This window comes from Mesoplodon mirus (genome assembly GCF_964341445.2).
Source record: "Mesoplodon mirus genome assembly, chromosome: X".
NCBI classification, from domain to species: domain Eukaryota; kingdom Metazoa; phylum Chordata; class Mammalia; order Artiodactyla; family Ziphiidae; genus Mesoplodon; species Mesoplodon mirus.
Genome location: NC_138981.1, coordinates 14,520,571 through 14,538,044, shown reverse-complemented (window position 1 = coordinate 14,538,044; position 17,474 = coordinate 14,520,571). Strand labels below are relative to the sequence as shown.

The window sequence follows — 17,474 nt, the reverse complement described above, 5'->3', positions numbered from 1 at the left end:
ATACTGTGTCCACAACAAATTCACCTCTCTCGAAATACAGCATAGAAACCTACAAGGTCTTAGTAGAGAACAGTTCAAGAAGATTCTCCAGGTAGGGAGGGCTAGTTCTACGTGTGACTTAAACTCTTTCCTTCTTGATTTTATATTCATCTTGAGGATTCCTTATTTTGATCCCAGGAAAACTCCTGGGATCAAACTCCTGTGGCCCGGCTCTGGGCTGGAATCAGGAATATTCCAAAGAGTTGATAGTCTGGCACATCCCCCCAAAGGAGACTGAATGGGAAGCAGCATCTTAGAGCTCCTCCCGGAGGCCCCGCTATAACACAGTGGCTCATGTTTGTGTGTCGGACTCTTTAATGTATTTATGAGTCATTCATTTCTGGCTCCTGAATGCTCTAGGAAAAAAGAAATCTGATCTCCCATTTTACAGGTCAGGAAACTGAGACCCAGAGACGTTAGATGGTTTTATAGATGACACAGCAAAGCAGCACTTGTTCGCAGATTTGTCTGACTCTAAGAAGGATGCCCTTCTTACTTCAACAAGCTGGCGGCAGGTAGAGGGAGGCTTTTCTCTTACCTGGACCACTTGATTCTCCTACAGAATAGGTTGCTAAACCCCTTCATACAAAGGGAAAATTAAGCCCTATGAGTGAAAAAGGATGTATTTGCACTGAAGTAGAGTAGGTGGTTGTCTAAGTGGTGTAATTTGAGGGGTAGCGAGAAGAGCCCAAATCTAAAACTTAAATGAAGTAAAATTTTCCCCCCATCTGGGAGCTTAATATCTGAAATTCCACCAACAGAGTCACTCGTTTGAGTTAAATATTGTCCTCACACTATTACCCACCTTTAAAATAAAAATATCATAGGGAGAAACATCATGGTGCCAAATTAGTAATAATTTTCTCTCTTCTGTCAAAGGTTGTTGCCAGGGCAGCCTAAGAATCACTAAATAAATGTTTCATGAAATTCCCAGTTTTGCCTGGCATTTATACTGTACTGTTTAAAAAGTTGGGTTTGGGTAATTGAATTATGTGTTCTCCATAATTAGGTATGTGACGTTTGCCATGTCTGTTTAACTTCACTTATCTGAAAAATGGAGAATAGTATTATTACCCCTTGCCACAGAGTTGTCAAGAGGATTACCTAAGAAAATGTTTTACAACTACTTGACACAGTAGCTGGCAAATGATAAGTATTAGTAAGTATTAGACATAATTTTCTGTAAATACCCAAAGTACAGTAGCTACAGGACCCAAGAGAGAGCCCCATGAGGATCTAGACTTTGCTCTGATAAAGGCAAGCACAGTGGGTGGAGAGCAGGTGGTCTGGCTTCCTCCTAGCTGTGGGGAAGCCACAATAGCCAGCTGTGTGCTGGGCAGGAAAGGGAATCCGATCCCCAGGCTTCCTCTAGGTAACAAAGAGAATGCAAAACAAGGATGAGTGCAGCACATTCTCTGAGGTTGGTAGGAAAATCAACAGATTTCTCTATTGGTGTTAGGCCCTTTTATTGCCATATCTTTCCTCCACTAAGCCTCAAAAGAGCTCAGTCAGAGACTCCCTTTGATGACATTTTTTAAAAATTACCTTTTTGTAATGCTTTCAACCACTGACTTCGGCTCTCTTCATTTGATGCATACACATAGAGAAGCCCATCTTTATAGACAATCTGGCAAGGAAAAGATTTGGTGCATTTAGATATAATTGTGTTATAGTTCAGTCTGGTACAACTACAAATTTTTGTTATCCAAGAGAAACACTGAGTTTGCCTATATAATACACATTAGCTCTGGAATTAGATTTTTTAAATCTAGTTATTTTTATCCTCCACCCCTCAATTTATTTTATCCCAGACACCTCTACACTTTGGAAAATCACAGCAGTGATGCATCTGACAGCAGTGAACATTGAGGCCTCAGCAGGAGTGCCCTGGACCATGGAGAATTATAAAAGTATAAAATGTTAGACATTACAGGTGTCTTAGAAGTGTTCTGGTCTATCCACCAACCCAGTGCATGACTGTCTTTATAGCCCACTGGAAAATGTTTATCTGCTCTATCCTTGAAAATACGTTCAGGGATAGAATGCCCTTTATTTTTGCTATGCCATCCTTGCCAATTTCCATTCATTCTGATCATCATGTGGTTCATGCTTATATTGAGTGAAAATATGTCTCCCTGTTACTTTACTCCCTTGGGTCATGTCCCACCCTGGGAATCCCCAGTATAAGTCATTTTCTATTCCTTATGATACTTGGTGAAATGTATGAACATTCCAGTGTCTTGCCCAGATCCTTCTCTAGTTTATTCAGCTTTTGTGGGTAAACAATACAGACCATTTATTAAATACCAACTAGTTTCTGGGCTCTTTCCTAGATAATTTAACATTTTAATTCCCTTTCAAGTCTATAAAAATATATGATTATGCCCACTTTGCAAATGAAGAAACAAACTCAGAGAGAGGTTGAGAATGTTGTCTATGGTTACACAAATATAAGCAATGGGACTGGGAGCTCTGTGGCGTTCCAAAGCTCATGTTCTTTTGAGTATTCCTTGCCATGGTGATACTCATTTGAAGCATCTTCCATGAGCACACACTCCTCCGGTTTTTCCCAATTGGGCAGTGTTCTTTTTTTTTTAAAGTGGGAACTATGGACTGTTCACTGACTGGATTATTTTATTTTATTTCATTTTTTGTCCACTGTTCCCTCATACTAGCACAGGGTAGTCTGACCATTGGAAGAACAGTCTGTCTGTCTCTAGAGCAGAAAGATAAGTGTTCTTGATATAATAAAAGTAGGGCAGGTGTTAGATCAAGCCACTTCCATGGGATACTGTAGGCACCCTCTCCGTAGGAGACCAGTGTTTGAAATACTTCAGGGTAAAATTCCAACTCCTTAGCGTGCTATGCAAAACCATTCGTGATATGGCCCTGGCTACCTCTCCAGGCTCGTCTCTCACTCTTTCATGGGGCTGCTTAATTCTAAGCACCGCCCGGATTTCTCCAAACGTGCCATACTGTTTCACCTACCAGGGTCTTGACATCTCCCGTTGCTTTGGTTTCGCTGCCCCTCCTGTTTTTGCCGAGCTAAACTCCCATTGTCCTTACCGACCTGAGTGTCACCTCCAACAGGAAATCTCCCTGACCTCTTGGAGTGAGAAGTGCAGCTTCTCCGTTCTGGGCCACCATGGCTACGCTGCCACCTTCGTCTTAACACTCACCTCTCTGCATTATAATGCTCTGTAAATGCCTTGGGGACAGGGATAGCGTGCCTAGTACCTTGTAGCATATTGGAAATGCTCCACAATGTTTGATGAAAGACATCTTCAGACCCCAAGGCAAGTCAGACCACTAAGGCCTACACACTCATCTATCTTTCTCTCCCACTAGGGAAGGTAGCTTGGCGGATAGAATTTTAGCAAACTGCCCCCATCCCATCTGGGGATGTTCGAAATTCACAGAGAGGTTGAGCATGCTCTCTGTGGTTGCACAAATATAAGCACCTGCCATGGTCTTAATGAATCATTTAGCAACATCTTTATTTATCCCCCCAATACTGAGTTCATAATAGAAAATATTAAAAGAAGAGCCATCCATCCAATGGAATGTTATCCCTCCCCTTACCTGAAATGGGTACCGTCTCTCCACGGGCGTCTGCTCCTCAAGATTTACTTTCTCCACACATCTGATTTTCTTAATCTCAATTGATCCTTTTTTGCTGCCTCTTTTCTGAATTAAAAGGAAACTATAAGATGCCTCACGTGATATACAGTGGTGCACAAAGAACAGAATCAAGTCAACGTTACACTTAGGAGGGAGATTGGGAGGTGAGATGGGCACGTGAGAATCATTCCAGTTAATTCCGTAACGGTCAAAATCCAATGATGAGAGAATATATTTTTCGAGTGTGGACATAAACTCCTCCAAGAGCAAGTCTTCAAGCAGCACTTAATTTTGTTTTGATAATCTTGAAACACATTTCAGATCACCTGCCATATGGTTAATCTATTCAGGAAAATTAAGCATCTTCATCTTGTTTCAATTTTATGACAGTATTTCAGTATTTCTACTGTGATAGAATTCTCAGCTGCACGGAAATAGTCTTATTTCCAGCATTTGTCAAGACAGGGTTTCTCATCTTCAGCACTGTTCGGGGCCAGATAAATTCTTTGTGGTGGAGCCAGCCTGTGCACTGTAGGATGTTGAGCTGCATCCCTGGCCTCCACCCACTCGATGCCAGTAGCAAACTGCCCCCCTCCCCCAGTGATGACAACCAAAAATGTCCCCAGCCATTGCCAGGTATCCTTTGGAGGGCAAAATCACCCTCAGTTGAGAACCACTGTTCTAAAGTTACAATTTGCCTTAGTAAAGTTAAGCAGTGTTTGAAAATGCTTTATCTTGAATTAATTATAACTTGGCTAAGAAAAGACAATGTGATAAGTGAGTGCAAGTTGATTTTTACTGTGTTCGCCAAGAAACCTGATGTTTCCTTATATTAAGCACTTTGTGGGGACTCGAGAAAAATAAGTAGCATTAAAAACAATGAAATATGGGCTTCCCTGGTGGCGCAGTGGTTGAGAGTCCGCCTGCCGATGCAGGGGACGCGGGTTTGTGCCCCGGTCCGGGAAGATCCCACATGCCACGGGGCGGCTGGTCCTGTGAGCCATGGCTGCTGGGCCTGCGCGTCCGGAGTCTGTGCTCCGCAACGGGAGAGGCCACAGCAGTGAGAGGCCCGCGTACCACAAAAAAACCAAAAAAAAAAAACCACAATGAAATAAATAGGGTCTCACCATTTTGTCATATTCATAGTAGGAGAGGTTTGTTTTGGTCAAAACAAAAAGCCGCTCTTTATAATTATTGGGTGACATTTTCTTCTTTTGCTGTGACCTTTTGAGAAGAAGTTCTTCTAGAATGGATTCTGTGTCCATATTGTCGTCCTAAATAAAATAAAATGATTAGAATGAATGTTGGCAGCATCTAGCTAAGTTGTCTTTTAGCTTTCATAATTTTTATTCAACTATTTCTCATTAACGGATAATATAAATAGTTTTTTAACATTAGATTTAACAGTATAGAGGAAAATGCAATGAAGCAGGCTCTTTTTTTTTTTTTTTTTTTGCAGTACGCGGGCTTCTCACTGTTGTGGCCTCTCCCGTTGGGGAGCACAGGCTCCGGACACACAGGCTCAGCGGCCATGGCTCACGGGCCTAGCCGCTCCGCGGCATGTGGGATCCTCCCGGACCGGGGCACGAACCTGCGTTCCCTGCATCGGCAGGTGGACTCTCAACCACTTGCGCCACCAGGGAAGCCCCTGAAGCAGGCTCTTAAACACACACATTCCTGCACTTTTTTCCTACTGCCTTGGCTTTGACATGTTTAAATACGTTGATATTTTTATAGCATTTTATGCATTGTACTCATCTCCCACTTTGGATCATAAATTCACCATATTCACACTACCTTCCAGACCACCATGTCAGAATTCTCCTTTTTCCTTAAACATTCTATGGACATTTGTTGAATTGAATTGAATATCATCCAACTTTAAACAATCTGAACTCCAGACAGTTCATCATGTCTGAAGTAACTGATCAACTGAAATTTCTCTCCACTAATGTGGCCAATTGTTGGACCAAATTATCCAAACCACTGTGAGACTCTGATATTGTTGTAAATGACACCACGGTCCCTGAACATGATCAGATCTTTAGCATAAAGGACTTGGGTATAATTTTCACTATTTCTGAGCATAAAATATTTTCAAAAGCTATCAAAAGAGATTTAAAAGAACTGAAAGAATTGGTGCTTCATAAACTAAAAACACTCTTGCTTTTTCTTCCAAAACTGCATAAAACATTAAAAGTTAAGATATTTCTGGAAAATAAATGCATTCATTTTCTGGTTCTACTAAGACTGTTGCTTCAACCGTCTGTCTGATATCAGGTCTAGTAATAAAAAGGAATGCTAAGCAGTCGGCCACAGGAGACCAAGTTCCTTATGTTCTTCTTTGCTTTGTGAAATCACATGCTTATTAGCAGTCAGATGCCCAATCATTACTATCTTTCTTTGTTTATTGATAATCTGAAAGTAATTAACTTTACTCACCTTAATTTCGACAGAGCTGAAGAAGTGTGCTTGTACATCTTTAACTCTCAAGCTCTAGGCAAAAAGTCACTGCTCTGAGACACCCCACTCAGTTTCCCTCTGGCTATGCCAGGGTCACGCATTAAAAAGAAGATATTTGCATCCTATCTATCACTTGATCAGGAAGCAGCCACACAGGCACTAACAGGCTTGGCCCCAGAGTATGATGGGCCCACTATGGTAGGAGTGGAAGAAAGGGAGACTAAGAAACTCTGCTTGGCATTGAATAAACCATGGTCAGGCCCAGCCAGCTTCCCTCCTGACATAGGCCACACCACTCTAAAAACGGGAATCAAGCAAATCAGCTTTTATTATTTATCTACATAGATCAGGCAATTATTTATTAAAACCTCACATGTTCTCCAAGGGCATTGTTCGTTTCCTAGGCAGAAGTAGTAGAAATCTTAGCCATTAAATATAATAAAGTCTTGGCCACTTTTTGCTTTGAATATTGTTTTATCTGGAAGAAAAAGTATAATTCTTTTGTGAAAGTAGAATGGGTTTCCTTTTGAGCCCAATGAATGCTATTCTCCGTGGCCACTGGTTTCTTTGTCCTGGACTCAGAGATGAGGCAGAGATCAGGGCACAGTCAACCCAGCCGGGCCTGGGAAGGCAGGGAGCACGCCTCCCTTCACCTTTGCCTCCGTGGTGACCCCTACGCACAAGCCTGTTCAGATAAGATTATTTTCTACACCCATAGTCTATGGCCAGAAGAGAATTTGCTTGAAGACTTATTGAAACTCTGGAAGGTCTACTTTTTGTGAGTTAAAGTCCCCTTTGGAGGAGCCATATCACACTGGGCAGAGGTGTAGGGAACTTTTTGCCTTTTAAATTTCTCCATGAAAAAAATTAACTAACAAAGCAGAAAGAGAACACTGTGAAAACTCTTGTCAAATGTCTTTTACATCCACAGCTAAAACATTCCTCCTCAAAGCAGAGTGGTAGTTAAATAGACCTGGTTAGTTGAATACAAAGTTAACTTTTCAACATTTATCTTCAGACGCTGAATCAATTTGTAACATTAAGAGCACTGTTTTAAAAATGCAAATCCCAATGTCCAAGGTAGAGCACAGCCCTTCTCTGTACTACATGATGATACACATGCTTCTCTGTTTATAGAACTTGCACATTCATCACATGAAGAATGGTTTCTTGGGGAATTTTATCTAAAAAATGAATATGATGAGCCACAGAAACCACTGACAAATGAAATTCACAAAGTCGCTTCTGTATATTGAAGGGAAGGAGGACATTGAGTAGAAAGGAAGGTACCGAGTCCTCAAGAACATTTTCTAATAAATCTCCAAGAGTATATACACGTCCTTGCATCTAATGAAATATAATTTGTCAAATTTTAACAAAAATGTTTATTCCAAATCCCGCCCTTTGTGAATTTTTTGGCTTTCATTTTTAAAATCATACGTGATACATGTTTATTCGACAAAAGCAAGAACTACAGACAAGCAAAAGAAAACTGTTAACTTTTTGGTGAACATCCCTTTAGATTTTTTTCAAATTACACATGTAGGTGTTTATTTTCACAAAAATGAGTTCACATGCTGTGCATGCGTGTCTGTAATCTATGGTTCTCATGTCACAAACACCTGGAGCCACCTGCCTCTGAAGTCCTTCAAAGTTCCACTCCCTAAGCTGGATTCCAGAGCATCTCAACAAAGTTAAAGAACCCTGTTTTGATGACTCACACTTTTGTCACCTCCCGATCAGTTTCTTCTGGGACAATACTTGGTTCCTGATCCAGTGTGGACCTGCCTTTCTCCTGCTATTTGATTCTGTTCCTTCCTTGTACTTCCCTCTTCTCCTAGAGCAGCCTAGATTCTAAACTGAAGGCATTTCTATGGTGAGGACTAAGTTTTAGAAATGGAACGTCTCTCGCCTTGTATTAGGACAATAAGTCAACAGGGCTCCAGGGCCGCTGTTCACTCAACCGCCTGTCCAGCGACTAGCAAACTTGGCTCTGCCTACCCACATTTAAGGGAAATTCAGTTGGGAAGGTTTTTTTTTTTAAAAAAAAAAAAAAAAAACTAAACAAAATAAAATTTGATCCTAAAGCTAGAAACCAGAAATCTATTTCCTTAGAGAAGCTGGTGCGATTTGCCTGGACACTCATATATCACTACCTACATAGAATAGACGCATCAATTTGCTTACCAAATAGCTCAGGCTGCCTATTTCCATAAATACATGAAACTAGAAAGATTAAAGTGCAGGGGAGGCCAAAAAAAAAAAAAACCTGTCAGAAATCAGTACAGTATTTTCTATAAGGAAGTCAGCAACCATTGTGTAAGTTTTAAACATAAAAGGTGCATGCTGAATTAACCAGACTTGGAATCACTATGGTTACTTAACATTTATAAGGAAATGATGTCATGAGAGTAAGGAGTTCAAGCCTGCACATCTATGCAGCACACTTGATGTTGAGCCTACACTGTGCTTGAGTGACAATGAACGGGTTTGAGAGATAGTTTCAGTAGCTCAGGGATATGCAAGCTTGCTGTGGGCTGGTAGACTCAGAAGCCTTCGAAGAGGTGACAGGACTGTCACTCGTGCACTGTGTCACCCTGACCAAGCCCCTTCCATGCTGTAAATGTTAGTTTTCTCACCTGTAAAATGAAACGGGTAACAGCTCTTTCACTTTATGTGACTTAAATGAGGAACTTTATGTGAAAATACTGGGCACGCTGTGGGTACCCATAAGTTATTTATGATTAAAAGAGAAAGAGGTGGAGAGAAACAACTCAAGTTAGAGAGAAGTCCTTACTCTTTGCTACAAAAGGCCCGAAGAAGGAAAAATTATTACTTTTCTTAAGATAATTGAGAAAGATATTATGGAAGGGAGGGCATTCAAATTGGACCTTGAAGGACGTGAGTGATCGCGGTGATGATAATCCTGGCTAACATTTAAGGAGGGCTCACGAAGTGCCAGGTGCTCTTTAAAGAACCTTAAAAAGATGCATCTGTTTACTGGTCACAACCGCCCTATGGGGTAGGCCATAAACAGCCCCATCCTGTGGGGTAAGTTGTAACAAAGCCCCCCTACGGGGTAGGTTGCAACATCATTCCCTGCTTATAGCTGATGACGCTGTCACAGAAAAGTAAACCGCCCAGGCCGTACTGCAAGTGCGCAGGAGCTGGGGTCTGAATCCAGGCAGTCTACCTCCATAGCCCATATTCATTTTAGTTTATGTTGGAGAAATTTAAAAAAATTTTTAATTGAAGTATAGTTGATTTACAATATTATATTAGTTTCAGGTGTACATACTGATTCAATATTTTTAGATTATATTCCTTTTAAAGTTACTACAAAACGATGGCTCTGTTTCCCTGTGCTGTACAATATATCCTTGTTGCTTATCCATTCTTTTTTATTGAAGTATAGTTGATTTACAATATTGTGTTAGTTTCAGATGTAGAGCACAGTGATTCAGATATATATATATATATATATATATATATATATATATTCTTTTTCAGATTCTTTTCCCATATAGGTTATTACAGAATATTGAGTAGAGTTCCCTGTGCTATACAGTAGGTCCTCGTTGTTTATCTATTTTATATAGAGTAGTGTGTATATGTTAATCCCAAACTCCTAGTGTATCCCTCCCTGCCCTTTCCCCTTTGGTAACCATCAGTTTGTTTCCTATGTCTGTGCCCAGCCCATATTCTTGACCACAACGCAGATGTTAGAGAAGGATATGCCAGCTGTGTAACGCTCCTAGTCAGAGGAGGCTCTAACCTAAATGTAGCAAGGCAGCCACAGGGTACCAAAGGTGGTAGGAACCCTAGAAGTCATTTTATAGATGCAACACTGAGCCCTGGCAGCCTAGGTGACTTAGCCAGAATCGCGACACTGTGACTAGAGAGACACAGCCCAGGGAGCCAGATTACTGGTGTCCTGCCTGGGACACTTGCCCACACCATCATGGCAGTAAATACACTAAAAGAGATCTATGTGTTCAGCTAAATGTATGATAGCCTTGCTAAAGCCTGTGGTCTGGTAGAACTAGGCATAAATTTGAGCCTTACCAGATACACGCAAGGGAGCTTTTATTGGAAATATCAGAAAGACGTGACCTATAAATAACCTTTCAGCAGGAACCTCTAAGGCAGTGTTAAATAGCAAAATCCTAGCCCACGTTTTGAAAGTCGGTAAGAACATACAACCTCAGAAGTTGGAATAAATTCTAAGTGGTGCAGAAGGGGCGCAGGAGTCAGGAAAGGAAGGGAGAAAGGTATGTATAGTTAATTGGGGCCACTGGATAGCTCCCTCAATTAAAATGTATATTCCCTGGCTGGCTCAGGATGGTGCCTTTAAAGCTTTATTTTATTTTATTTTTATTTTTATTTTTTGCGGTACGCGGGCCTCTCACTGTTATGGCCTCTCCCGTTGCGGAGCACAGGCTCCGGACGCGCAGGCTCAGCGGCCATGGCTCACGGGCCCAGCCGCTCTGCGGCATGTGGGATCCTCCCGGACCGGGGCACGAACCCGTGTCCCCTGCATCGGCAGGCGGACTCTCAACCACTGCGCCACCAGGGAAGCCCTAAAGCTTTATTTTTTAGAATTGAGAGATGAGGGTAGCAATTCCTTATCCCTTTATTTGATTTGGTTATCCTCCCTTACTTTACATATCATTTACCTAAGATTTTGATAGGTGTCAAGATATTAAAATAATACATGTGGTGGGAGGGCAGTGGAGGGTGGAGGGCGGGAAGGAAAGGGAAGACGCTCCAAGTGCGGACTGGGATGGGGGGCTCCGAAAGCCAAAATGGTGGACCTGTGGCAAACTTGACCTTCAGATACTTGCCCAAGGCCAGGCCTGCTTATCTTCCTGCTAAATAACGGAACAAAATATGATGGTAAGATAAACAGGAATAGAAGGCTTAACTCAGAATCAGGTAAAGTGGTTCAAAAATATAACTCTTAAGATGCTGGCCAAAGACAAATACCAGCTGCACAGAACCTGACAAATCCCCGTTTCATAGGACATTTTGCAGGCGAGAGAAAGGTACCGTTGATCTCGGCATGATTCGGATAGAAATCCTTTAACATTGACACTTGAATCCAGCATTTTGAAACACCATACCTTGGTTGCTCCAAAATGAATTTGTGGAAAGCACACACTTTAGGAAGCCATTTTTGCACAGAGAATACCAATGCCTTTCCTGTTAGAGCTAAAATTTGCTTTTGGTGTGAAACTCATCTTCAGTGCCTCACAGAGCTTTGCTAAGCCCTTTCCTTCTTTTCAGCACCCTCGTTCCTTCTGCTTCCTCCCCTCTGCCCAGCGCTCCCCTCTGGGCACCTTCCTTAGAAGAAAAGCAAAAAGTGATCAATTCACGTCCTAATACATCATGCTGAATTAGTTTAACATGTAACACTGCTAAGGATACAGGTTGGTGTGGACAAAAGCGCCAAGCTTTGGTGGGTTCACATCCCTTCCCTGTCTCTGTGCTATGGCCTAGCACCCTAGTAGATGTTCCAGAAACCTGTACCCCTTCCCCCCATCACTCTGTAGGCAAAGTTTTTAAAAAGACCATAGCAAAGTTTAAAAACTGGAGACAACGAGATGACCTCAACATAAAAGTTTAGTCCTCACCCTCCTTCCCCCAGCCCCCTGGGGATAGGAGATATTGGGAGGGGAAGACTCCTCACGCCTTCTCCAGTCAACAAGTACCTGCTCCGTGGCTCTGTTAACAGCCTTTCAATCCTGGGACTGGTTACCTTAAAATCAGTTTGACTGTGTATTTGTGCCACCGATTTCTAACAAATAAGTACGTGGATGTTACTCCAAGTGTGGCCCATGGACAGGCGGTATCAGCATACCCTGGGAGCTTGTTTGAAATTCATACTCTCAGATCTCACCCCAGCCCTAGTGCAGCAGGATCTGCATTTTAGTGAGATACCCAGGTGACTTATGTGCACATGAGAGTTTGAAAAGCAATGACCTAGACCACATTACAGTTGTACTACTTTTTAAATCCAATGAAACCATCACGGTCTGCGAGAACTTTCAAAATTCCATGTATGTGGCTGCAACTGTGTGGTTCACCTCCCTCCCATCTTTCTACCTCCATCTAGAATACCCGCAGGCCCCTGACTTAGGGAGACTTCAGGAAGCTAAGAATAAATATTCGTAGCAAAAAAAACCCCACCATAAAGCACAGATAAATGAAAGAAGGCATGACTAACATTTTTTTTGTCTTTTTGGGAGCAATTACAAAGCCAATATGAAAAGTCACAGAAGGACCTATAATGGAAAATAATCTGAAAAAAGATAGATTTTTATAAATATGTGTATATATATATGTATGACTGAATCACTTTACTGTACACCTGAAACTAACACAACACTCTAAATCGACTACACTTCAATTTAAAAAGTAAATAAAGGGGAAATAAAAGTCCTCGAAGGGCAATGGCTTAAGAATAGTATGGAGAAAATCAGCAGAGGAATAGACACAAAGCTAGATCAAGCTGATGGTGATGGACACACAACCTGACAGGTTCCCTGAACGAGATCTTGAGCTAGGAGGGAATTTCCAGCGACTCTTCTATAGCAGGCCCCCGAATGACATGGTCCCATCCAAAGCCCCCAGAGGAGCCCCAGCAATTTCACCTTCATAATTTTGCAGTATTTTTCTTAAAGCAGCCCCCTCCCCCCAAGTCTGTGAACTTCAGGCTCTACAACACCCAGATCAGAACCTATTTTCCTGTAGGACATGACACTGTAGAGCCACCTGCCCTTCCACGCACCATTTTGCCTGGCTCTGCTGCCCGGGTCCACGGCGGTGAGGTCGCTCTGCTCTTGTAGGGACACAGCCGCAGCTGTCCTCCTTCCAGCAGCCGCAAATTGCCTCACATTTTCCCGGCTGCTGGGTCAGAAATGGTTGCATTACTCAGTGCCCCCCAAACACTTATTGTCCTGCAAGGTCTTACACAATCCCACAGGAAACCGCGCTCAACACTTAGCCAATACTTGTTGACCTGATTGAGCGCAACAAAAACGGAGACAAAAGCATATTTCATAAAGCTTCCAACTTTGATAACTACAGCTCCTGCTTTTCCCAGGCAGCTCTCGGGTACATGTGATAACCTGTCTTTGTTTGGAGAGTTCTGCGCTGGAAAGGATGAGAAAACATCTCGGCAAAAGCCCGCTTGTGATGCTGACTTCTCTCATGCGAGTCAGGAAACCATGAGGTAACGCCAAAGTGTGCAGAGAATAAGCAATGAAAACTTCAACGCAACACTGGACGCAGGGAGGTCAGAGAGGATATGAGAGGGAAGGACGATCAAATGATGGGAAAGGAGCACATTTCCACAGCTTAACTTAGGGAATCCAGAAATGGAAGAGAGATGGCTCTGGCTCACGTACTGTGCACCGAGCGTGCAGGGAAAGAAGGTGATTATCCCTTGACTGATTTATGATGATCACTCTAATGATTTATGACATCACAACTTTTAAATTTTATTTTTTATTAAAAATTTTTTTATTGAAGTATACTTGATTTACAATGTGTTAGTTTCAGGTGTACAACAAAGTGATTCAGTTATACATACATATATATATATACTTTTTCCAATTCTTTCCCATTATGGTTTATTACAGGATATTGAATATAGTTCCCTGTGCTCTACAGTAGGTCCTTGTTGTTTATCTATTTTATATATAGTCGTGTGTATCTGTTCATCCCAAACTCCTAATTTATCCCTCCCCCCTTTCCCCTAGGGTAACCATAAGTTTGTTTTCTATGTCTGTGAGTCACAATCTCATGGCTTTATTCATTCTACCATCTTCTCCAGTGCACACTGACTGTGTGTAATCTGTAATAAGTCTAATGACTTATTTTAGGCTCAGCTATGGATGGCTGAGAAAATTAATCATCCTTTTGGCATGCATTGACACACTATATTAGCTTATAAATTGTTGGCTACTTTAACTTATTTGTAAACGTCTGTGTTGTGATGAAATCTTGGGTGGGCAGAGGATGGTGAAGCCACTGACTTTCAAAGAGGTATTCTTTTGAGTGGACACAGGGTGAGCATCATTTCTATTCATTCATTCAGTCTTATTGAGAACCTACCATCTACCAAGCATTCTGTTAGGTCTAGAGACACAGCAGTAAACAGAACAGCGGCAGCGCACATCTTCAGGAGGCTCATGTCCAGTGGAGGAAGGACTACAAGTAAAGATTTAATTACAGTAGAGCGTCTGAAAAATAAATACTTCTATTTGAAACTGGAATTTGGGGAACGACAGAGTCCTTCAGAACATTTCAAAAGAGGAGAAATTACACCCTGATAGCAAACAAGTCACTGATGGATTCCACATAGGTCTCCATCCTCTAGGAATCAAGTAGGCAGTCATTCGAGAAATTGATGGTGAAGCGGAGTGACAGTGGCAAAACAACTTGGCCAAATAAATTAGTTCTACACTCTGCTAATTCACTACCTTTCCCACATGGCGATTTGTATTTACTCTGCTGTTTAGACATGGTAGCATGGCTGAAGATCAATTCTAGAATCAAAAGTCAGTTGAGGGGAGGAGAGGAGGATGTGGCAGGACGCTGAAAACACCTCGGCACGATCTCCGGGGATTCTCATCCCTTCTTGGGGCTTGAAACACTCAAGGGCGGCTGGGAGGAGTGGTTTCCTCTGAGTCAAAATTTCCCAGATTTATGTATGTATTCTATTCATTCACTTCCTCTGCCACTTCTCCAGAACTTTTCTTGGGCTTTGTATTTTCCATGTCTTCAGTCCAATTCTAACTTGTTGTGGCAACCTACTGTTTCCATTATGTGATTTAATTTGCTCGAATTATAGTCTGCGTTGTCACCTCTACCCAGGGAGACCCATAGGAATTTTCTCTGAGCTTCTCTGCGTGAGCTTTTAGCACACAACAAGTTTGTGTAGGGCTGCAGCATGGGGTGATTTGGCTTCACAGTGTAAACAAGCTTGTTCAGTTGGGAGCAGTAGTGCTTACATTTTTAGAACAAGAAAGAACCTGATAGGATCCATTGTGTGTGTGTGTGTGTGAGAGAGAGAGAGAGAGAGAGAGAGAGAGAAGGAGAGGGAGAGAGACAGAAGGAGAGGGAGAGGGAGGGAGAATGTGTCCGTGTTTCTTCTGGCTTCGAGTGACGTCTATTTTTCTCTTACTTTAAAAAATTCAGGGCTTCCCTGGTGGCGCAGTGGTTGAGAGTCCGCCTGCCGATGCAGGGGACGCGGGTTCGTGCCCCGGTCCGGGAAGATCCCACATGCCACGGAGCGGCTGGGCCCGTGAGCCATGGCCGCTGAGCTGCGCGTCCGGAGACTGTGCTCAGCAACGGGAGAGGCCACAACAGTGAGAGGCCCGCGTACCGCAAAAAAACAAAATAAAAAAAAATGACTTCAACTTTTATTGAAGTGCACAAGTACAAAATATTTGCGGCCGTTACTGAGAAAGCTTTGGTGATTTATTTCTGTATAGCAGAACCAAAAGAATTTTCATTAAAAAAAAGGAACTGCTTCTTAATCAAAAAATGACTTTTCCCTTTAATAAAACAAAATCAGCCATTCATAGGAGATTCATGCATAACTGGCTGTGTGTTAAATACACTGAATAGGCTTAGAGGATTAATAATATATTTAGAGATTTTAGCACAGTTCCTTTTAAACATCCTTTTAATGTGTTGTTGGATTCTGTTTGCTAGTATTTTCTTCATGATTTTTGCATCTATGTTCATCAGTGATATTGGTCTGTAATTTTCTCTTTTTTTGTAGTATCTCTGTCTGGTATTGGTATCAGGGTGATGGTGGCCTCCTAGAATGAGTTTGGGAGTGTTCCTCCCTCTGCTATATTTTGGAAGAGTTTGAGAAGGATAGGTGTTAGCTCTTCTCTAAATGTTTGATAGAATTCGCCTGTGAAGCCATCTGGTCCTGGGCTTTTGTTTGTTGGAAGAGTTCTAATCACAGTCTCAATTTCAGTGCTTGTGATTGGTCTGTTTATATTTTCTATTTCTTCCTGGTTCAGTCTCGGAAGATTGTGGTTTTCTAAGAATTTGTCCATTTCTTCCAGGTTGTCCATTTTATTGGCATATAGTTGCTTGTAGTAATCTCTCATAATCCTTTGTATTTCTGCAGTGTCAGTTGTTACTTCTCCTTTTTCATTTCTAATTCTATTGATTTGAGTCTTCTCCCTTTTTTTCTTGATGAGTCTGGCTAATGGTTTATCAATTCTGTTTATCTTCTCAAAGTGAAAGAGTAAATATTTGTAAGAGGTTTTTTTTTTTTTTTTTTTTTAGCCCAGAGAGCTTTGAAAATCCACCTCATCTGTTATCTTGCATAAAAGCATATTTTCCAGTTATCATGAAACAAATGACCTGGAAACTGAGTGGCTTGAGACAACCATGTTTATCTGCTCACAAGTCTGTGGGTCTGGAAGTTGGGAAGCACACAGTTGGGTGTTTATGTCTTAGCCACGTGGCATCAGCTGGGGCAGCTGGGCCTGGAGGAGCCACTTTCCAGATGGCTTGTTTGTCTATATGTCTGGCGCCACAGTGTCCTTGGCCTCTGTCTCCTTCCTCACATGGCATTTCTTCCTCCAGGACCTCTCCTCCACATGGCGTGGGCTTCTCCCAGAAAGCTGGTCTCAGAGTCCTCACTCTTCCTACATGGCAGCTGGCTTCCCAAAGGCAGGAAGCAGAAGCTGGCAGGCCATTTCAGAGCCATGCCCAGAAGTGGCACACTGCCCCTTCCACCATATTCCATTGGTCAGAGCAGCCAAAGGCCCTGCCTAGACGTAAGAGGAAGAGAAGTAAACTCCACTTGTGATGGGGGGAGTGTCAAGGTCACATTGAAGAAGAAGACAAGTGTATATGGGAGATACTGTTGGAGCCATCTTAGGAAAATAGAATCTTCCAAAGGGGGAGAAACGATGACTCTGGTCAACATTGTGCAGTCATGATGACTGCCAAGTCAAACTTCTCACCCAGACTTGAGGGGACAGACAGGCAACACTTCCTAGAGGGAGTGATGTGGAAACTGAGAGCTGAAAGATGAATGGCAATAGGCCAGATCAAGGAGAAAGAAATTTCCAGGCAGAGGCACAGCAAGCTGACGAGAGTGAATGCACATTTGAGAACCTAAAAAAGTTGAGCATAATGGAAAGAGGGGCTGCTGCTGTGTGTGTGTATGTGTCCATCCTTGAGCAAGTGTCAGCATGCTGAGGGTGAGGCTGGGTTAAAGACATCACAGGACTTTCTCTTGAGGGCAATGAAGGTTTTAGGCAGTTATTCCATTTCCCTGCGACGTGGAGAATGGCTTGGCTATCAGAGAAGAT

General features: G+C 42.3%; 1 protein-coding gene across 1 annotated transcript in view; it reads right to left on the bottom strand.

Annotated features, from left to right (window-relative positions):
- BMX (BMX non-receptor tyrosine kinase) overlaps nucleotides 1-13,033 on the bottom strand; it is a 48,110-nt gene extending 35,077 nt beyond the window's left edge. The window contains exons 1-4 of the mRNA XM_082610127.1: nucleotides 12,914-13,033; nucleotides 4,788-4,934; nucleotides 3,622-3,726; nucleotides 1,585-1,666 (exon numbers count right to left, since the gene is read on the bottom strand). Coding sequence (XP_082466253.1) covers nucleotides 1,585-1,666; nucleotides 3,622-3,726; nucleotides 4,788-4,934; nucleotides 12,914-12,916 — 337 coding nt within the window. The 5' untranslated portion in view covers nucleotides 12,917-13,033. The remainder of the gene's footprint in view (nucleotides 1-1,584; nucleotides 1,667-3,621; nucleotides 3,727-4,787; nucleotides 4,935-12,913) is intronic.
- Between the last annotated feature and the right edge of the window lie 4,441 nt (nucleotides 13,034-17,474).